General features: G+C 35.1%; 1 protein-coding gene across 3 annotated transcripts; it reads left to right on the top strand.

Annotated features, from left to right (window-relative positions):
- The first annotated feature begins 1,711 nt into the window (after positions 1 to 1,711).
- LOC140789448 (uncharacterized) lies at positions 1,712 to 19,901 on the top strand. 3 transcript variants are annotated; one of them, XM_073139155.1, is made up of 6 exons: positions 1,712 to 2,119; positions 5,409 to 5,786; positions 5,869 to 5,917; positions 6,021 to 6,330; positions 14,512 to 14,572; positions 19,773 to 19,901. In XM_073139155.1, the coding sequence occupies exons 1-6, from the start codon at positions 1,763 to 1,765 to the stop codon at positions 19,812 to 19,814; spliced, it is 1,197 nt and encodes a 398-aa protein (XP_072995256.1). In that variant the 5' UTR covers positions 1,712 to 1,762; the 3' UTR covers positions 19,815 to 19,901. The 3 variants fall into 3 exon arrangements, with proteins under 3 accessions (XP_072995256.1, XP_072995255.1, XP_072995257.1); XM_073139154.1 differs by lacking the exon at positions 19,773 to 19,901 and adding an exon at positions 18,681 to 19,068; XM_073139156.1 differs by lacking the exon at positions 19,773 to 19,901 and having other exon boundaries at positions 14,414 to 14,541.
- The last annotated feature ends 1,993 nt before the right edge of the window (positions 19,902 to 21,894 follow it).

Genomic DNA, 21,894 nt, shown 5'->3' with positions numbered 1-21,894 from the left:
CTTGAATTAAAAATTCAGTTTACATCACTATACCCTTCAAGTACTGTTGTATATCTTGAGTAGTGAAATCTATAGTTAGTAGTGTATCTTAAATATCTAAGTACCCTAACTATCGCCTTTCAGTGATCACTCCCTATATTACTTGTATATCTACTCAATTTACTCATAGAGTACGCAATATCCAGACGAGTGTAATTCATGACGTACATCAAACTGCCTATTATTCGAGAATATTCTAATTGAGATATACATTCACCTGTATTCTTTGTGAGATAAAGATTCACATCTATAGTTGTTCTAGCTAGATTGTTATTATATTTATCAAATTTATCGAGCAATTTCTCAATATATTATGATTAAGATATAACATATCATTTAGTTGACTTAATGATCTTTATACTAAGAATCACATCTGCAACTCATATCTTTTATATTGAATTTGTTAGCCAACATGTTCTTGATAGCTTTAATGACATTAATATTGCTATCAGTTATTATCATGTCATCCACATAAAGATATACAATAACATAATTATTTGAAGTGTTTTCTTTCGAGTGCAAGTGAGTCGTTGTATTCTGGAAGACCGACGTCCACTGTTCTAGAAGCAATCAGTGGAGGGCGAATTGGTCTTAAGGAGATAATGTCTAACACTAGACTTACTATATAGAATTTTATATCCTATAATCTGTAAGTTTATTTAATTTATTTATATATTTTCGATCGGGTTTTTTATAACTCTTTGGAATTAGATTGTTACCGCCAATATTTAATGTCTTAGTTAATGGTTAACTAATAATTTTAATTTGGTTTGGATCATAAGGAGTTTACTCGTTTAAGTTTAAAATATTGGAAGATAAATTAAAATCACACCAACTCACTACGATAAATTATAATTTCCTTTATTTTCTAATAATAGTGTACAATATTATACAAATATAAAATACACGAATATCTTACTCACATTAACTTAGGCTAACTCGAACAACCCTTCCTACATTGCTACACCTCTTTTATTATAAATAGTGGCAGAGTACGGATTAATATTCTCGTGGGGATTCATCAAATCACTATTAAATTATTACAAATATTATTTTAAAAAATAATATAAGTTTATATTGCCCCTCTGTGAATATTATTTTCTAATTAATTTAATAAATTTATGTTATAGTCATATATCCTAATTTTTAACCAAGAATTTGGAGATAATTTTAGGTCAATTTTTTTCGAAAAGCGTTCCTCATCATCACTTGTTTCTATCTATCTATTTTGCAACACCCAAAAAAAAATTGCGGGCGAAATATAATTTTTCCAAAATAATAATAATAATAATAATAATAATACTGATTTTTGATGTAAATCGTTTTTTTACTAGAGAAATAGATACATTTATTCCATGTCACGTGCCAATCACCCTCTCCTCCCATGTCCCTACCGGCCTCACCGCCGACTACTTTTTATGGTGGCAAACGGATAGTGGGTAGCGGCCAGCGAGCGAATACCGATGCTTAATAACTTCTAAATCACGACAAATATATGCAAACGAGGTGTGCTTTCGCAATAACCCAAAAATATGGGAGCGAACTTGCAAAAGACCCAATAACAAACTTCCGTGCTAGGAGGGCAAAACTGTAATTTAACACGCATTCGCCAGTTCCCCATGTAGTACCATCAACCGTCAGTAACACATATGCTCACTCGGTGTTCAATTGCTCTCGGAGGAATAAGAGAGAGAGAGAGAGAGAGAGAGGAAAAGTTCCGGCGATGGCCGTGAAGCGGAAAGCTGACGTGCCGATGGCCGGAGATCAGCCTCCTCCGGCGAGGGAGTTGGACTTCCGTGCGCCGCAAGATGACGCATGGTACGGCGTGCGGCTCCACGCGGAGAGAGACGGAGTACTTCGCGTGATGTATCGCGAGTTCTCCGAAGAGTTCGACGAGCGATACGTAAAAGAGCAGTTCAAAGATATGAATGAGTTGGAGGAGTTCAAATCCAGGTTTCGGCCCTCGTCGATCCAGCTCCAGGATTCCGAGTGCTGGAAAGTGGTCAAGGGTGTCAAGGTCTGCGCCGCCTACGCTGGTGGGGACGATGACGTGCGGTTCTACGATGCGGTTGTGGAGACGGTGAGCGAGAGTTTTCTTATTTTTATCTCCTGGATTGGGAAAGATCCGGGTTGCTTGTTGTTGATTCCGGTTGGGTTTAGAGTTTGGACATTTGGGTCGTGTTTGTGCGGAAAATTTGGGTATTTTACCTTGAATTTAACGTATATTTTGGGCATTCTTGATTCCTTTGTAATGGAATTTAGCTCTATTTCCTGTTCTTGGTTGGGAAATTTGGGTCTCTTATTATTGAATCTAGTCGGATCGTAGATTTCCGTTTATTTGGTTAAGGGTTTTCATTTACGTGGTAACATTTGTTGTTGGATTGACGTTTCTTGCGGGCAAAGTTTCGTCTTTTTACTTGGAAATTAAAGTTGAGTTTTTATTCGCCATTCGTATGTGGATGCAGCAAAGGGAGCATTTGATATTAAACTTGTTGATGTTTCATTCTTGGAGTAATTGCATAGGAGTAAAAAGCCATCTTTATATTGTTTATAGAAATTAAGTCTATTCTCACTCCTATCCGAGTAAGCTGGGTGATGGACACTTTTCCAGCATTTCCCTGTAGAATAGATTTTGATTTTAGATTCTTGTTATAACTATTCTTTTAGCATGTAAGGACTTAATGAGCTAGAATGAGAATTTTCTTCATTATTATGTTAACTTTGTAATCCAAGTCAATGTCTTTTGCTGATATTGGATCCATAATGTTGTTTAAGTAGGTTGTCCAGTTTAACCTCTTAATTGTACAATCTATAATGTGTTTCATATTTATCTTTTTGCTTATGTCATGGCTTGATTTCCAATGTCTCTCTTTCATCCTTGATAAATTCTTTCTTGAGTGTTTTGTTAGTACCCGAGTCATAAGAGATTTTAAATGCTTTTATATATTCCTTGTATTTAATATAGAATTTATGGTATCTATGTAAGAATTGATGTGTGTGTACACATTCAGACATGGTCTAAGCTTTTATAGGGAAATTATAGGTTCCAATACTTTGCTACATGCACTCCATTTCCTCTTGCTAACAATACTATCTGTTTGGAGAATTTGATGCATAGGCAATAGGGTTCCAGTTTTCAGACATGTAAGTTCCTGGACTACATCTAATGTTATAGAATCGATAACCTCCCTTTTCATATTTGATGGTGGATATAAATTCTCTGTATAATATATACATATTCATGTTGCATATGTGGATATCAAATATATTATGTATATTTTTTTAGGTGCACTGCAGTAGAATATGGTTGATTAGTTTGATGGCACCTGGAAGCTCAAGATGTTTGATCTAAAGGCAACGCTTGTCCAAGATTGGTCTAAATAAACAAAGTTGCAAATATAGAATTAAGGGAGATTTGCATTTACTACCCTGCCGTTTGGGATTATGATGTTTCAGGCAGTTTTTTGCATGTTGCCAAAGCGACCCATCTTGTTCGAATTAATGTTTAAATAGCACTCTATTGTCTATTTTGCTAAGAAAGGATAAACCATATGTTGGTTAATTTAACTAGAGAATAAAAACGTCAAGTATGCTTTCGTCCTGTTGTGACTTGTGATTAACCCAACCCAGGATGGTTTTCTAAGCCCAATAATCCAACCATTCGATCCGACTGGCTAAGCCTACTTTCTCTTCTTAAAAATAGAAATAAAGATAGATAGATGATAAGTAATTCAAGAGGAATTATAGTTTTGTACATGTGCTCTAATATTTTACTTGGAAAGGAATATTCTTCTTCTATTGCATACCATCATTAGCTGTTGGTTAGATGTTTACTCAGGGTGTTCTTTGGACATCAATTCTACACAGTTTTGTACATGTAATTCTACATGTATGCAAGTATTTACACATACACGAAGACATATATACACATAACATTTGGCAAAAGGCAACCAATAATGTTGGTCCCATTGTATATATCAAGGTTTGTCAGATCGGCTGATCCAGTCAAATGACTGGGATCGGCCGATCCGGATTGGAATCAGCCAGTTTTGATTAAACCTGGCTAGATCTATTATAAATCTGACCCAGATCTGACCCGAGAACATTAATTATTGATGTCCCCAAGCTCTTTCCCTTTCTCTCTTTATTATTTTCTTCTCACTCTCTTTTTTTCACTCCTTTCTCTTTTTATTCTCACTCTCACTTTCTAACGGAGAGATCTAGCTCCAATGAACTCTGACGAATTCCTGCGACGCAAATCTCACTCTAGTGAATTTTAACGAACTATGATTCATCAAGTAATCATTGTTTGGAACAATCACATGATTCATATGCTAGTTATTATCCTTCTCAGTATTCTTACATACAAGATTCATATATTGATTATTATACTCCTTAGAGACAATAAAAACTATTTGATATGAATGATATGATGCAATCACTCTTTGGAGCACCAGACTCTAGATATTATTATTTTCAAACTTATGATATTATAATGACGACCATAGGGATTTACGAGAGCAAACTCGTTATTCATCGGAGTTTTAATTTTTGAGTAAGTTAGTACTTTTGTTTAATTTTTAAGGCTCATATATGAATAATTATTATTTTGTTATTTTTTATCATATTTTAAAAATTTTTAGAAATGTTTCTGTATTTTTAAATAATATTTAGAATTTTATGTAATTAGAAAAATCCGATCTAATATCCGGGCAACCGATACGGCCGATTCGGCCGATATGTATCATTTTTTCAGAAGGCCTATCCCGATCCCGATCCCGATTTTTCAAACCTCGGTGTATATGTTTATCTTCTATTCAACTTTATTTTGGGCTAGGTTCTCCATCAACCAAATGCAATCATGTGTCTTCTTTACTTCTGCAACAGTTATGGTTTTCCTTCCCTGCACTGCACATTTTAATTGAATAAAATTGGTCAGCTTGCTAGTGGCAGTACGTGGTCTTCATTGAACGTGACAATACTTCAACCATCTCAATCAATATTCTATTCTCACAAATTATGCTGAATCGATAGATAATAACATAGAGAATAAATGACATTATAAAACAAAGTATAGGAGAAGTCCTATCATAATAAGGTTTCCTAGTGATGTTCTGGGGCTTCATTCTCTTTCAACTTCGTAATTTTTCTATAATCCTATATGAAACTCTGATTTATTGCAACTCGTTCTCACCCCTTGGTTTAATCATACTTTTTGGTCTTATCTAACAGTAGGATGATTACAATTTTTTTGAAGTTCTGAACTTTCCCAAGCATGATAAATGTCTGAAATCAGGAGATCTGGTATTCTCCCTCTTCCTTTTTTTTCCCTTTTGTAATGGTATTTAATACTGATAGCCAAATTGCAGGTTCGGTTTTCACAACACAAATTTTTTGGAGGAGAAGGTTCTTGCACATGCAAATTTTTAGTATTATGGCAACATGGTTCCCATGCTGGGGAGAAGACTGCAGTTGGCATTGAGCATATATGCCTAATAAAATCTTCATCCCTACAGGACCCCATATTGAATGACTTTTTGGATTATGTTAGGAAGTTACTTGAAGCTAGAATATGCCGCATGGATCAAACGGTGAGTTACTTTTCAGAGATATCAGGGCAAAATGTTGGAACTTCCATGCATCAAAAGGTGTCTCCATCTACAGTTTCTAGAAGCTGTAATGAGTTAGAGCGGTCAAGGGATGATTGTTCTTTGAAGAAACCTCTACATTTTCGGTATAATTTTGAGGTAAAATGCACATCTATTTCAGGATTCTCATTTTTTTTTCTTTTCATCTTGAATTGTTCTTTTGATTTTCCTACCTTTGTAGGAAACAAGATTGCCTAAATGGACTACTGGTCTAGGGAGCAAATCTAGAGGTAGATTTTTTGTTTTTGTTTTTCTTATTATTTTCCCTCTATTAAGGATGTTGCATGGGAACTATGAATTTTTACTGACTTATTTCTAATATGCTGAGGGCAGGGAAGACCTTTAAGAGATGGGTCTGCAAAGAGAACAATGATTTTGGGGGGCAATTGGCTCAAACAGATAGCCATAAAATGAGCTACTTTTCCTTCTGGATAGAAAATCTGGAAAATGATTTATTGCCCTCTACAATAATGGAATTTGTCCATAGAGAAGTGTCCATATCTTCACAAGTTACACTCTATCCTGGTTTGTTGCAAGATGCATATTGTAAAGCTGCCATCTTTATGGAGAGTAAGGAGCAAGCTGACCAGTTGTTTGACTTTTTATTTGACCCAGGCCACATCATTGTATCCTCAAAAGGAAGGTAAGGAACAACCTTGCCTACTTACTGCTCTAAAAGATGTCTTCATTTTCTTCTGATTTAGGCAGTTCTGTTCAGTCATCAATTCTGTGGATCCATGGATTACCATGTTGCATACTTAATAATTTGGAAATCCTTCATTGAGCGATATGAGGGCTTCATATAACAAGCTGACATAGGTATCACAATGCATGTTCACTTGTTTTAGTTTTTGATGTCACCTAAAAAGGGTGTTCTAGTTCACGAGCCTCCTAGGAATGACAAGATATACATGCTAAGATGTACACGCTAAGTAACCTTCACCTTATTACAGGATGCTTCAATAATTCAATTGTTGATGTCACATTAAGTTTATAAATTTATATATTCAAAAGGTCTGAATAAGGCTAGGAGGTCATATCTTGTTTGGTTGTGAGACTATATACCTGTAGTTTTAGATGGAAGCTAGTGCCACCTGATATCCTTATTACTGCAAATATTTTCCTACTTTCTTTAGACAATTGAATCTCAAATTATATGGACTCACCATTTGTAGTAGATTTTCAAGTGCATGCAAATTTGGATTCTGCCTTGGCTAAGATAAAATGTTTGCCACTGATTTTGGGTGAAAGTAATATCAGTTTTAGAATATAGAATATTAAAATTACCAGTTTACGCTTCAATAGCATTTGGTGCGTTAATATGATATCAACGCTGAGATCTCGAGTTCGAGTCCTGTCAGATCCATCTATTATTTAAAATGTAAAACATTGTACTTTAAATCAAGTCCACTTCTTGAGCTTATTAAAATGTCTCATCCTAGAAGTATGAGAAAATATTAAAATATAATATATAAAAATTATAGTTCTATAATATTTTAAGATTTTAGAGCAGTCGGTGAGTTATTAGTGTTAAATATCAATTCCTGGCATATCTTCAGTCTTGCAGACTGCACTATTAAAGGAAGCTCTGCTGAATTATGTTGTTTATTTTGGAACCTTCCTCTTGATTTGTAGTCGAGAACTTGTCAGTTGTCTTTAGATACTGTGTCAAATTCTAGTAAGGCTCGCGTTCTTATCTGAGATGTTGTAAGACAACTTCTAATCTTCGTTAGCCATCTTTTCTTATCTGAGATGTTGTAAGACAACTTCTAATCTTCATTAGCCATCTTCCTAGATAGGAACCACCCCAATTAGGAATATTTAGTTAACATTTAGCAAAGGTTTCTTTGGAGAAATCGTAAATTATCAGGTGTAGCAAGGGTATCTCTGGAGAAATTGTAATTTAACTGGTTTGTATTGAACCATTATCCAAGTGTTATCTCTGCCCAAGGACTATTGAGAAACATTTTGAGTGAGAGGGCTGATTCCTTGAAAGGTTGGGAATCATTGAGGATTTTTAATGCAGAAGACTTTATGGTTACTGAAATATCCGCATTGCTAAATATATTCTCTACATTGTTCAACCTTCTCTAGATTGAAACACTTGAAGATAGTTGAAGAGATACATAAATAAAGACCATAAAGCTGGAGAAAACATAATAGATATTTTTTGAGATGGTTTTGCTGCTGCTTTAGTTTGTCTTGTTGCTCTATTTTAAGTTTGCCAGTCATCTTCTCAACGATGAGTTCTAGAAGTGATGAATCATGTCTGAGGTCATTGGTTAGCGTATTAAGTGCCATTCATTAAAGTTTCCTGGAAGACAGAAATATGATTCTCACCAACAGGATGAGAAATTGTTGATTCATTAGCTGCACTCTCATAGCATTGTGGTTCAAGAGGAGTAAAGGAATTTGTTGCCTTGTGGCACTTATTGATTCAATTAACTTCTAAATTGGACACTTTATAGCTTCTTAAAAGAACTATAAATGCGACACATTATAGCTTCATAAAAGAACTATAAATGCAAGAAGCACAGCATAATGGAGAAGATGCTTTACCTTTTAGCTTGCATGTACCAAGGTCTAGTAGGGTGAATGACTCATCATGTTTTAGGTGTCTAATTACCAGCTGATAGTCATGTCTCAGTTCTACTTTTGCCTCTATTGATCAAATTGATCTACTAAGTAACCTTCCTTCCTTTTCCCTTTAAAAAGTTTTATTGTATTGTCATATATCTAAGTGATACTAGAAAAGAAAAAGGCTTTCAATTTGCTTTCACTTGATTTAGTTCAGTTCTTCACATCAATGATATTTTTGCAACAAATTATCCTTCATTCTCCAATTGGATCAAATCTCTGGCTTTTAAAAAGAAGAAATTAGGGTTGTAGAGGTGAAAATCAATTGAAGTGTTGATGGAAAAATCAATCTTTTAGGTAAACCTTTCGTCATCTATGGCATATTGATCCAAAGATGCCAACTTTCTTGAAGCCATGATATTGAAGGCTACATGTTAGCACGTTTACTAAATGGGTTATTGATCATTAAGTTCTAGCAATTAGAAAGAGACTTGAGCTAAAGCCGTACTTTCTTTAAATGGAAGAAAAGCAAACTACTTCTGCCTACCCTACTTAGTTAATTTCCAATTCCGAACAAGAATTACACATTAGAAATCTAAAATATTGGAAATGGAATTACACCTACGAGGTGGCTCACTTGTTTCACACCTACGCAGTGGCTCACTTGTTTGTTGTAGGTAACTCCCCTGTTATCCAACTAACAACCTAATATTTATGTTCGTCTTTCTGGATCTTTACCAACCTAATGTTTCTTTCCTTTCTTATTTAAATTATTGTTAGATTATCCATACTCTTGGAAAACAGTTTAGATGATATAGTGTTGTATTAATCAAGGTTCCTAGTATCGGGATCGGGATCGGGATCAGTATCGGTCGTCCGGAAAAATAATACGTATCAGCAGTTGGTATCGGATCGGACTATTTTTTAATTACATAAAATTCTAAATATTATTTAAAAATACAGAAAAATTTAGAAAAAAATAGAAAAATAAAAATTACTCACATATGAAGTCTAAAAATTTTAAAAATGTATTAACTTACTCAAAATTTAAAACTTTGATAAATATTGAGCTTGTTCTCATAAATTTTTATGGTCTTCATCCTCATAATCATCATAAGTTTGTAAATAATGATACTTGAGACCTGATGCTCCAAAAAGTGATTCTATCATACTAATTATATTGTATGGATTTTGTTGTGTGACTTGCATCTGAGGAGAATAATAACCAGCATTTGGATCTTATATCTTAGAATACTAAGGATAATAAGTAGCATATGGATCTTGTGATGGCTCCAAATAATAAATACTCAATGTATTATAATCATAGGAAGCAATATTTTCATGACGTCGCTGATATATATATACATCCTCAATTTCTCTATCTTCAATCCTTATGCCTATTTGACTTTTCTCAATAAATATAGATGAGACGATGTCACAACTAGGTGTATTATTAGGATTATGACTAGTACTGGTAGGTATACTATCTCTTGCTGCTGAACGACTTGTACCTACCTCTGCCCTCGTCATGGTCTCCCATAATATCTCATCTAACCATGGGTTATCTCTGTCACATAATAACCTGTTCTCTATATCTTTGATTCATGGAGTCAAGGGGTTTTCTTCATCAAAAATATAATTTAAATCAATCAGTTATTTATTTTCTGCCTTTCTTTTTAAATTTCTCTCCCTCAATCTCATATTATAATGACAAAACACTAATTTCTTTAATCTTTCTATTGTTAATCAATTGCGTGTTTTTGTATAGATTAAAGAGACAGCAGTCCAATTTCTTTAGCACTATGATGAAGATACAGTTTGAATAAAAATCTTTTTTACTATTAGCATCAAATTTGGTACCTCCTCCCATCTATAGATAGACCATCATTCAGCTGCAGTGTTATGAGATATAACTGTAGCAACTTTAGCAGTACTGAATTGCCCAGCTCTCAATATATATCTCTTTATCTGAAATCAGAAATATATTATCGCATATTGATTATATTGAAAGTTAAAATTTAAAATAAATAATAATAAAATTATTTAATTAAATCATAACTCACTTCTTTATCGCAAATGATTTGTTTATGATTATCGAGTTCAAGCCTACTTACAAGATGTTTATGAATCACCCTCCTAACTCCCAACAAGACTTTACTATTATTATTAACATTTATAGAAAATTGAAATCTTGGATTAAGAAAATACCCTGTAGAAATTTAAAATTTGTAAGCATTCAAGTTTTTAAATATTTATAAAAAAGTAAATTAGTAAATTAAAGTTAAAACTTTAAAACATGCCTACTAGCAACATGTATATCTCTATGTAGTCGTCTATTCTATGTAGAATCAATCATCTTTCACTACTTCGTATAACTTTGGCCCACATTTTTTTGATTGATTCTTTTACTATGTCCATTGCCTCATACAAGAAACCCATCTCAGATTTGTAATCACTATCTACAAGTTGTAATACTTTGAGAAGAGACTTAAATACTACGGTGGTAATTGTAATATCATTCCAAAATGCATTTCCAATAGCCATATTTTAAAGTTTCACCTAAGATATTTTTATGTTTTATATTCTTAATTTTTATAGACCACTTCTGTGATGTAAACATCCGTATAATATCATTCTTGTAGTGCATGATGCTCTTTAAGGCTAAAAAATGAGCGACAAATTTAGTGACGCCGAGTATGATGATCTTGCTACCACTAGTCATTTGTCTAAGTAAATTAAGAATCCAACTATGGTTATATATAAAATTTGTCAACCTCTGACCTTCATGTATGACCATATCAATTTCAAGCTCTTTTGCGATATTCTTTAATATTAGATTAATACAATGTGCAGCACATGACATCCAATATAAATGTGGTATTTTTATCATAAACTAAATTTTCAGCAGCTTTATAATTGACTCCATTATCAGTAACCACTTGGATTATTTTTTTTTACCGATTTTTTATGCCAGCTCATCTACCAACTAACAAATATAATCTGCATTTTCAAAATGAGCAGTAGCATCCATAGACTTCAGAAATATTATCCCTATGCTCGAGTACACTAAGAAATTAATTATATTTTTTCTATTTTGTGTATTCCACTCATCATACATCAGTGTACAACCAAATTCATCTTAATACTATTTAAATGTCTCAATGTAAGTACGAAACTCATCTATTTCTGAGTCAAAATATTTAGTAGCAATATTATTTGAACTAGGAGGTAGAATATCAGACCCTACTGATTGTATAGCATCCACTATAGTGTGATAATAAAAACTATCAACTACATTAAAAGGAATATGGTTGTAGAAGAAAAATTTAGAGATAGCTCTACCAATGTGTTTCTTTGTATTTTTAATTCTTTTGAGAGCTGTCTTGATGGAAGTCTGTTGTACAATCCCTTTTTCTAAAGATATATATCCATTAGTCTAATATTTCTAGACTCTACTATAATACCAAGAGTTCTAGAAGTAGAATTGCTGCCCCTATATTCTCTCTCTCTGTATATATTTACTGATTTAGATCTCTGAAAGTTACCGCTAGTACTTCTCATCTCTTCCTCTCTTTTATGCATATTTCTGCTCTCTTTCATTGCCCTCCCCATCTGTTTCCTCCTCATTCTTTCCACTTTGCTTACTGCTATCATTATCAACGTGTACAAGATTATGCATAAATTCTTCACGAACTATTGACTCTCTCTGTTGTGTAGATTGTTTATCTGTTTTTTTTGCCAATTAGATAAGCCAACATCTGTTTTTTAACTTCCAAAGACACTTGAGTACAAGCTGCTACATTTCTTTGCCTTTTAGCTAAATATTATTTCAAATGGCTAACACGACTACTCATTTTCTTTTCATACAAATTGCATTTATCACGTCTTTTATCTTGCCCAATAGTACTGCAATGTTGCCACCCAATATCGGTATCATATGACTTCTCTTTTCGAGCTATTGATATTTTAACTGTGTAACTAAAAAATATAAATAAAAATATTATGGACCAATTTTGGACCGATCTGGACCGTAAAAAATTATGAAAATTTAGGTGGTAGTTGTCTCACGAGATAGAGTTCTAATGACTTTCATTTCATGTTACTTGGATGTTTGGATGAAAAGATATAATTAAAATAGTGGAGTAAGAACATAACGGGGTAGAATAGTAAATATCCGACGTTACGGCGGTCGTCGGAGGGTGGCGGACGGCCAAGGGTGGTGGTGGATGGCCGTAGGGTAGGGTGGTTGCTGGAGGAAAGTGGTGGCTAGGGCTTGAAAGCATGAGAGGTTCTACGGCTATGATCTACTCTTAAAAAAATAACGACGATCTAACGGCTACGGTAAAAGATAAGGACGATAAGTAATGCAAGGTAAATAAACTTAACTTAAGTCAATATTTATTCTATGCCTAAACAAAGAAGCCCAACTCCTTTATATATAGAGGTCGGGTATAATGAGTTCTACTCAGACTAGCCCTAAATGCTTATACAACTCGAACTAGGACTTGCCTTAGACTAATCCTAAAGGCTTATACAACTCAAATTAGAACTTGCCTTAGAGGTTTACATGACTTAATTAAACTTACCTTAGTGGCTTACATGACTTAACTAGGCTTGCCTTAAGTGATTATATAAGAGATAAACACGATCAAGAGATAAACATTACTTAGCTAAATTAGCCTTTTTTATCCTTCTTGGAATGATTCTTCATTTTGCTACAAATAGAATCTGAATATGGAACTTGTAGATTAGGACGTCTTCGATCTTCTCCAAGTGGTTTCATAATATTTGGTCGTCTGTGTAATATCTTTCAAATATTTTCCTGAAACTGTGCAGAGCTGAATTAGTTAATTAACAAATTCTAACATAATAAGACTCTAATTAAAGCAAAGATAAAATAACTAGACTCAATCCAGTGGGCCTAATCTCCCATTGATGTGATCTGATCTGACCCAATTTGCATAAAAAAATTAAAATAAAATATAAAATAATTTAAAATTTATGAAAATAAAACCCTCTCAATTTTTTTTTTCTATTTCTTTTTACTTCTTTCTAGTTTCCAATTTCCACCCCTCACTACCTCTCTCAGCCTCTCAAGTTCTCAGCAGCAGCACTAGTAGTAGGTCTACTGCTTTAGCTGTGGTGAGTTCTTGACCATAGTGTGCGTAATGAAAAAAAAAAACGAGAAAGAAAAGAATTATAAAAGGGAGAAAGAGAGGCAGTGGTGGGACATCAATTATTGATGTCCCCTGGGTTGGATCTGAGTTGGATCCGATCTATAGAAACCCTAGCCAAAACCGGCTTCGGCCAGGATCGGGATCGGCCGAAACTAGGAATCTTGGTATTAATTGAGACCCATTCTATTTGCTGACAGAATAGTTACACTTTCTTAGGAGGCTATAGTTTATGCATAACTCTAAGAAATTTCCTATTGCCATTAGATCTCTTTTGCTTCCACAAGACAAATTTTGTATGTGTCAGCCAACTATCGCTTTTATTTTGTAAATGGACTTATCAACTTGAGACACCAATGAAACTTGCAGATTCTTGCCATCATTCTCTGCCATTGCTTCTTATTATTGTATACCTTCTTCTCCTATTAATTTTAGTGTTGCAGAGCATATGAAAGCTTGCCATTTAAGATAAAAGTTGTTGAAATGTATTTTTTCAGTTCCATCTTTAATAGCTTCCTTACTTCTATGTCCTAGCCAGTCCCAAAAGCTTGCAATTGTATTTCAAAAATGAAGACAGATCTTTAAACTAGAATTATCATTTTGTACCACTTCTAGATAATTCCCATGTCTTGAAGATGATGCGGAGAGGTTTCTTTTGGGATGCATGAGCCTTTAATACAACCAATTTTGAAACCTTTGTGTCAATTCCCTTATTGCCTGATTTTTATTTGACTTGGAATTTGGCATTGATCCCTGGAGGGCTGATGTCAGTTAGATAGCTGAACATCAAAATCTATCAACTTTTTTTGAGCCTTTTCATATTTCATATCTGAATTGTGCTGTAAAGAAGTCTTGGATGACCGTGATGTTTCTTTTTCCATAAAATGATTTGTCCTTTTCACTTTATTATAATGAAGGTTTATTCAAGATATAATTGTTTTTAGAGCCATTGTTTTGTTTTCCTTTCATCTCCAGCCATTATCACTTCACCATATGTTCTTTTCAACAAGAGAGATTGATAATTATACACTAGGCAAGGCCCTTTATTGCTGCTCTTTCTCTGATCTACGCAGTCCCTGGGTGACAAGTGAAAAATGGTGTGGAGAAATCGAAGGATTAATGCCAAGATATGAGGTCAGTTCATTCTTTAACGGTAACATGAATTGGTTCATTTTTTGCAGATATTGGCCAACAAATTACATGTTGTATGGAAAGTTATAATTAATATTCTGTTCCTCCCAAAAGGTAACTTGTCTGGAGCAATTATGGGGAAAAAATGAGATAAAGTTACTTTATTCCCATTCCAAACAACCTTAGTTCATGATATGATTACCATTTCTTGATCAATTTGTCTGATCCTTCATGCAAGATAACTATGCCATATTATGTACCATTGTACCCTTTGACACATATGTAGAGGAAGGAAAATTTGTGATACATAGATGGTACTCCTATTCTTAGTTACTATATTTGAGTGAATAATCCTTGGCTGTTTCTTTCTTTGCTAATAGAAGAGGCAAAAATAATTGCTTCATCACTCTACAGTCTAAATTCTTTCACACTTTTTCATCACTTGTTGTAGAACTCTACATGTCGTGAGAAAACTCTTCTTCTAATAGATGATTTCTTACGTGCAGTTGAATAGTTGTTGAAATTCCACATATGGAACAATCTGTCAACTCAATTCTAGAATTGAGCTTGTGTTGGGAATTTCCATATCTTGCTCTTTTGGAATGACATTCTTCTAGAAACAATCATTAGGAATGTAAAATTCCTCCAGATTTCTGCCATGAAGTTAGGGGACGGGTCGGATAATATCTGATCTGAGGTTCCATATTTAAAAATGTAGGATATGAGTTGCAAAATTCCTATCCAACTAAGATTCTAATGTGGATAAAATTTTTAAAAATTTTAGATTTGGATAAAAATTATATGAATTTCATTGGGATATAGATTTAGATATAGATACTGATATGGATTCAGATTCAGATTCGGATATCTCTTTATCCATAAACGTATAACTTGAATCACTAGTTATAACTTGTTTTGCTTTTCATCTTCCATAGTCCACATTCTATTATTATATATGAATTATTCAAATATTTGTTCATTAGTAAATAGAAAATAAATAAATTTATTAGTACATTGCATATCCTCAAACTTTCTAGCTCTTTCATCTCAAAATTTAAATAATCCCCATTTTATTTGTGTTTTTATTTGTTTAAGGTATTGTTGGTATTCAATTTGTATCGAAATCCATTTAAGATTTAGTTCGTATTTGAATCCGTTTAAGATTCGGTTCATATCCGTCTATCCATATCTGTTTAAGATTTGATCATATTTGATTAAAATATGTACCCATTTTAGTTGGACATCGTTTTTGAAACACCTAAACCTCCAAATACACGTGTAAACCGCGTGGGTAAATCCCCCCACGCGGTGTATCACATGACCTGTCAGTACAAGGATTTCACAAGGCACACAACAGCACAATTTCACTATAAATAAACTCAATTATAAGAGTCCGGATACAAGTCCACAGGCCACAACAAGCCTTCCAAATATACATCCAAAATACAATGCTAAAGTCCAAAAATACAACATCATCATCACACCCTCGCAGGGGCTTAATACACTAATATACGTACTGGAAATAAAAGCGGCTACTCCTCGCTACCCGCACCTGCGTCCCCTAGCTCTGAAATAATACCGCCACGAGGGGTGAGCTTACAGCCCAGCGAGTAGGATCCATACAATCTAAATTAATGACATCGCATGTATATATCCAATATATGCCCATATTTGCTAACGATAACGATATGCTTATTGAAATGACTTACCACAATTTACTAAGTCAATGTAATTGATAAAGATTACCAATCACTATCCTGGAACATGCTAGTTCCTAAATGTATTATGATAAGTTCACGCAAATATAAAGCTTGAGATAATCTCTTATTCATACACATCTCAATCATAGGTTTTACATCTTATGCATAGCAATAAAATAGCAGTTTAGTCATCTCATGTCTACCAAGGCAATAATCATGCTCATCATTGCTCACCGAGCTATTCACCACACAGGGTAAATACTCTTAAGAAACAATCATCCATCATCTTATACATCGAAGGGGGGATATATACACATCTAGCGGTAATGTCACCTACACGTGTATGGCGACACTACATGTGACCGGTTGTCTGTGGCCATCAGACTCAGGACCCCGGTCGTAAGCCCATATCTCACTCTCTCTAAATCATCACCGACCTCGGCGGGAGAATCGGGAGCCCTCGGCTCATCAACAGACGCCTTAACCCTGCGTCGTCGGGTACCGCTAGAGTTATATCCCCGCCTCACAATCATGTTCTTCTATCATCATAATCTAGTCCTAACTATGCAGTATAACTACCTGAATGCCACACAGGCTTCCCGACCTCAGGTGTAGGCCACTAATAGTATAGTCATATAAGATACACTCTACCCTTAACCCTGGGCTGAGTGAGTAGGGTACCGCCTAGTCGAGAATTCGACTACTAATGATAGGTGAAAGTGGTGCAGTGTTTATGAGTGCATAAAGCATGTTATAGTCATCATGATCATTACATTCTACGTTCACAGCAATCATACATCTATGCAATGGTATACCATACCGGACACATGTAAAGCATTATCATACTAATGTTGATGTCACATTAACATTCTCATAATACTATGATGAACAGGTTATAAATAACTACGTATGCAAAAGATATAATAGGGAGTACCAACTGCATGCATTAATACCGACATTTCCTACAGTATCATGACAGGTATAATGACTGTAATTATGTTATTCTAGATTTGTATAACTCTACTCGCCTAGGGGGTCTCCACGGTATGGTAAAACTCGTCAGCTAGTCGGCTCCTCCGGAAGCCCAAAATCCTCCTCACGCGGTGTAAATCCTATTAATTCAGGTAAGTAGGATATCTTATGTTATGCTAAAGTTGAGGATTAGGCTAATTAAATCAGGTGAAAATGATAAACAGGGTTATAGGGTCCAAATGGCCCAAAATGGGCTAGGCTAGAGGCAATGGTTAAGCCCAAACCCAACCCACAAAGCAATAGGGCCTTGGTGGGCTGGGGGCCCAGCCACAGCACACCAAGGTTGGAATAGTGGGCTGCAGACTGCAGCCCACTCCACAATGGGCTAATGGGCTGCAGCCCGCAGCCCACCCGGATCCAAGGCTAGGTGGGCTGCGGCCTGCAGCCCACCCAAGTCTAGGTGGGCTGCGGCCCGCAGCCCACCCAAATCGGGCTGGTGGGCTGCGGTCTGCAGCCCACCCCCAACAGATTAGTGGGTTGCAGACTACTGCAGCCCACTAAGGGGGGAAATGGGTGGGGGTTAAACCCCACCCCTCCACCCCATCTCCTTCCACTCCCGATGGAAGGAGGGTGAGGCGGAGAGAAGCCCACGAGGCTGCGGGGCTGCGGCGGCGCGGCACGAGGCCGGCGGTGCAGCGCGGGGACGGCGGCGGCATGGGTCTGGCACAGCACGAGGCCGAGGAGGGGAAGGAAAAGAGGAGAAAGGAAGGAGGGGAGGAGAGCTTACCGGAGGGGGGGGAGGGTCGGCGAGCTCGGCGACTGTCGGCAACCACGAGAGAGAGAGAGAGAGAGGTAGCAAATGGAGGGGAAGGTGAGGGGCTGGAGGTGGGAGGGCTGCGGTGAGGGAAAGAAGAGATGAGGGAGATGGGGAAGGTGGCGTGCACGGCAAAGGAAGGGAAGAAGAAGAAGAAAAGGGAGGGGGCAGGGTGGCAGGCTCGGCACGTGCACGTGCGTCAGTCAGTCAGAGAGAGAGAGATTTTTTATTTTTATTTTTATTTTTTTTATTTTTTATTTTGGGGTGTTACAGTTTTATATTTTGTTATCCGTCTAATATCCATATCCGTATCTAGAGAAAGATATGGATCTGGATATCAGTTAGCCAATCCGATCTGTTTTCATCCCTAGCCATGATGTTTGTTTGTAACCTATAACTAGTGTCGAGTCCCAAGCACGTAAAATAGCAACTGAAAAGAAGTTGCACATTTTGTCTAGTTAGAAATTCACGGTGAACCTGACATCTTTTATGCAAGATTATTATCCTCTGGAAATCCATCTCTTGCCTATGTTCATTAAATCTAGACTTATATAGCTATCACTAAAGGTCCAATTTCAATATCTTCCAATGTGCATACACGACTGAGATTTGTTATGTATCTCAGATGCAACAACCAATCGAAACTAAAGGGCAGTTAAATGAAATAAAATTGGTCCCCGTTGGATCTGAAGAATATCAGCAAGCCAAAGAAGTGCAAGATCTACATAGGCAGTTTCATAACTATGTACAATGTCAACAGAAAAAACTTGCACAGGAGGATAAAAAACTGCGTGGACTGTAGATGTAGTTGAAATCAAATTTCAAAGACTCCATAGAATGTCAGTGGCATAGTTAGTTCAGGTACTGCTTATTTCTTCATTTTTGTATTAGAAGGTCACTTCTCATTTTGTTGCGTGCTACTGTTCATTTCTACTTCATTATTGTGTTAATTGTTGAGGCATTATCTTCTAGCTATTACATGTAATATTCTTCTTGTTGCCAATATTTGTAAATGTTAGGTCTCCTCTATAAGTTATGTGCTTTATGACATGTAATTTCTACTATCATAACCTTTTTTTCTGAGGGTTTTATTATGCTCTTGAATTCTACAGAGCAACGATGTTTGTGTTGGTCAGCATGCTCTGTGCTGATCGACACTTGCCGTGTCGATCGTGGTACATCAAGGCATATGCCTTTGGCATAGCTGTCGTTGCTACAGAGTATATGCTCATTGCAATATAGCCTTGGAGGCCTGCACTATCACAACGCATTAAGTGTTGTTGGTATACTTTTGATCCATGGTGTAGATAAATTGACCGGATGATGAAATGACCCAAACATTTTGAATCCCATGTTTCGTTCTGGATCGAACTTTAATTTACAATATATGATAAAAGCATTCCCTAAAATTTTGTAATCTAAATCTAACACAAACATTCTCATAATGACAATCATGACCACTGGAGCTTGCTTTTACTCATTGATTTACTCTATTACCAAATTTTGATCAAGGAAATTAATGTCAAGGAAGATCCTTTAGTTGGGAAATGTGATTAAATTTAGGTCTATAAAATCACTAATTGTCTGAGACATTTTTAACGGAAATAAGTAGTCCTTGTTATATGAATCTTGACCTACATAATTTATCTTAATTTGATAAATTTCACATCGCTGATCTTAGTTAAACATTACTTATTTTTGTTCTTATATGTTATAGAAGAAGGCATCACTTGATGTGATGGTAAGGCTTGTCCTTTAGGTCATCAGAGAAAAGATTTTTTTGCAATGACGGGAAGGCTGCATGCATCTTCTCTTCTTAGACAGGAAACCTCATGCTGTTGTGACCCTTTTGTTTATATTTTGATCTTATAAAACCGTTATCTACTTTATGCTTAGATGTATTTTGCTTCCATTCATGTCATTCAGAAATTGAATTTCAAAAAGAACTTGGAAAGAAGACTGATTCTTCTCCACATGAATTGTGAGATCTAATTTGATTTCCTCTAGTAGATATGATTCAGTTGCGATTGCACCAATATTAAATATCCTTATAGTTTTTCATGGCTCAATTTGAAGCAGGTATTGAAATTTATTTCAATACCTATTTTCACAATGAGTAATTCTTAAGCTTATGTTGCTCTTTGTTGAGTCTATATGTTTGTTTCTTTCCTCATGCAACTTCAAAATTTATGATCATATCTGTCTGAACAATTTTAATGCAGTAAAATTGATTTGCAAGCACTAGTAGGAAGCTATATTAGATCTCTTTAGCAACTAGCAACATTGGTGGCTTGCCGTTTTGGAAGTATTGACCTCTTTCAGTAATTAATCTAATCAATCTGCAGTGGAGTAGACATTGTGCTACTTCTGAACTCTTAGACAGTTGTAATTTAAAGACTGTAATCACATGTCCAGGTTAATGTGGTTTTAATGTTGAAATGAATCCTTTCTACTCGTGATTTGTTTTTAGCTTTATTATGGATGCCTTAGTTTATACATATAGTGAGAAGTAATTTTATGCGATGAACAATTTTAGAGAATGAAACTTGGAGATAAATAATTGGTTAATAAAATTTGAGTTCATCAGATGGAGATATTATATCATTTTATATTGCAATGTAACTTCTGTTCAAATAAACTATGGAATTATGTGACATTAATGATTTCAATTCCATGATAGGGTAGAAAGCTTAACATAGTTTTCCACCTTGAATTAATCATCTGTTCCTTCGAATTCTAGTAATTCTTAGAGGATATCTTTATAGACATTCCAAATACTCTTCAGAGAAATATTAATGTGATCAAATCTGTAGCTTGTAGCAAGACTGTTCATTCATTAACTTATTCCTGTTGTTGTTAGTGCGTGTCAAGCTAAGGGTTCATTTGATCATGATCTGAGCAGTTTTGCTATGGAACGAATATGGAATAAATGTCACCTATTTGAGAAATTGATTATTTTGCAAGATGGTATATGGAATAAATGTCACCATTGAAGTTCTATGTGAAAGTAGTATATTCCAAATTCAGGGGACACAAAGATCTTAGAAATCTTAGTAGATAGAAGGAAAATGTAAATAGAGGATTCCTTTAGGAAAGGATTCAATAAAATTTCCATTGAATACCAATTAGTTGATCTAGTTCAGTTCAAATTCATATGTAATGTGGTACCCAGTAATAAATTATCTTTGAGTTCATGGGTGGTCCTTGAAGTTCTTCATGGGGAAGATTCCTTTACAATAGGATTCGATAAATCTTAGTAGTTAGAAGGAAAATGTAAATAGAAGATTCCTTTACGATGGGATTCGAGATTAGTTGATCTAGTTTAGTTCAAATTCATATATAGAAATCTTAGTAGTTAGAAGGAAAATGTAAATAGAAGATTCCTTTACGATAGGATTCGATAAATCTTAGTAGTTAGAAGGAAAATATAAATAGAAGGTTCCTTTACGATATGATTCCATAAAATTTTGATCGAATACCAATTAGTTGATCTACTTCAGTTCAAATTGATATAGTAATGTGGTACCCAGCAGCTCCTAGTAAGCACTCCCAAAAACTCTTGCTTTTTTTACTATCTTCTGTTCCACATCCTGATATCTATATGAAGCAAGGCTACAGAGATCGAATTATTCTCATTTTATGAATCCCTCATAGTGCTCAAATAATTAAAAAGGCCCATATAAGAATTTATACAATAAAATTCTAGAATTCAACCTAATAAACTTATAGTATTGGACTTTAAACAGTATTCATTAATTACAACTGGTACTAACACATACTTTCAATTCTTTATTGACTTATCTTGAATGTAGTAAGCAAGGCATTCTTTAAAAATTAGA

This window comes from Typha latifolia, chromosome 5 (assembly GCF_019914945.1).
Source record: "Typha latifolia isolate L0001 chromosome 5, TyphaL0001v2, whole genome shotgun sequence".
Classification (NCBI taxonomy): domain Eukaryota; kingdom Viridiplantae; phylum Streptophyta; class Magnoliopsida; order Poales; family Typhaceae; genus Typha; species Typha latifolia.
Note: the sequence above shows the minus strand (reverse complement) of the source record. Positions and strands in the feature narration are given on the sequence as shown.

Coding starts and splice junctions, on each gene's coding strand:
- LOC140789448 (XM_073139154.1), top strand. CDS start 1,763: ATGGCCGTGAAGCGGAAAGCTGACGTGCCGATGGCCGGAGATCAGCCT. Junction 2,120..5,408: donor ACGATGCGGTTGTGGAGACG/GTGAGCGAGAGT, acceptor GCCAAATTGCAG/GTTCGGTTTTCACAACACAA. Junction 6,331..14,511: donor ATTGTATCCTCAAAAGGAAG/GTAAGGAACAAC, acceptor TGATCTACGCAG/TCCCTGGGTGACAAGTGAAA.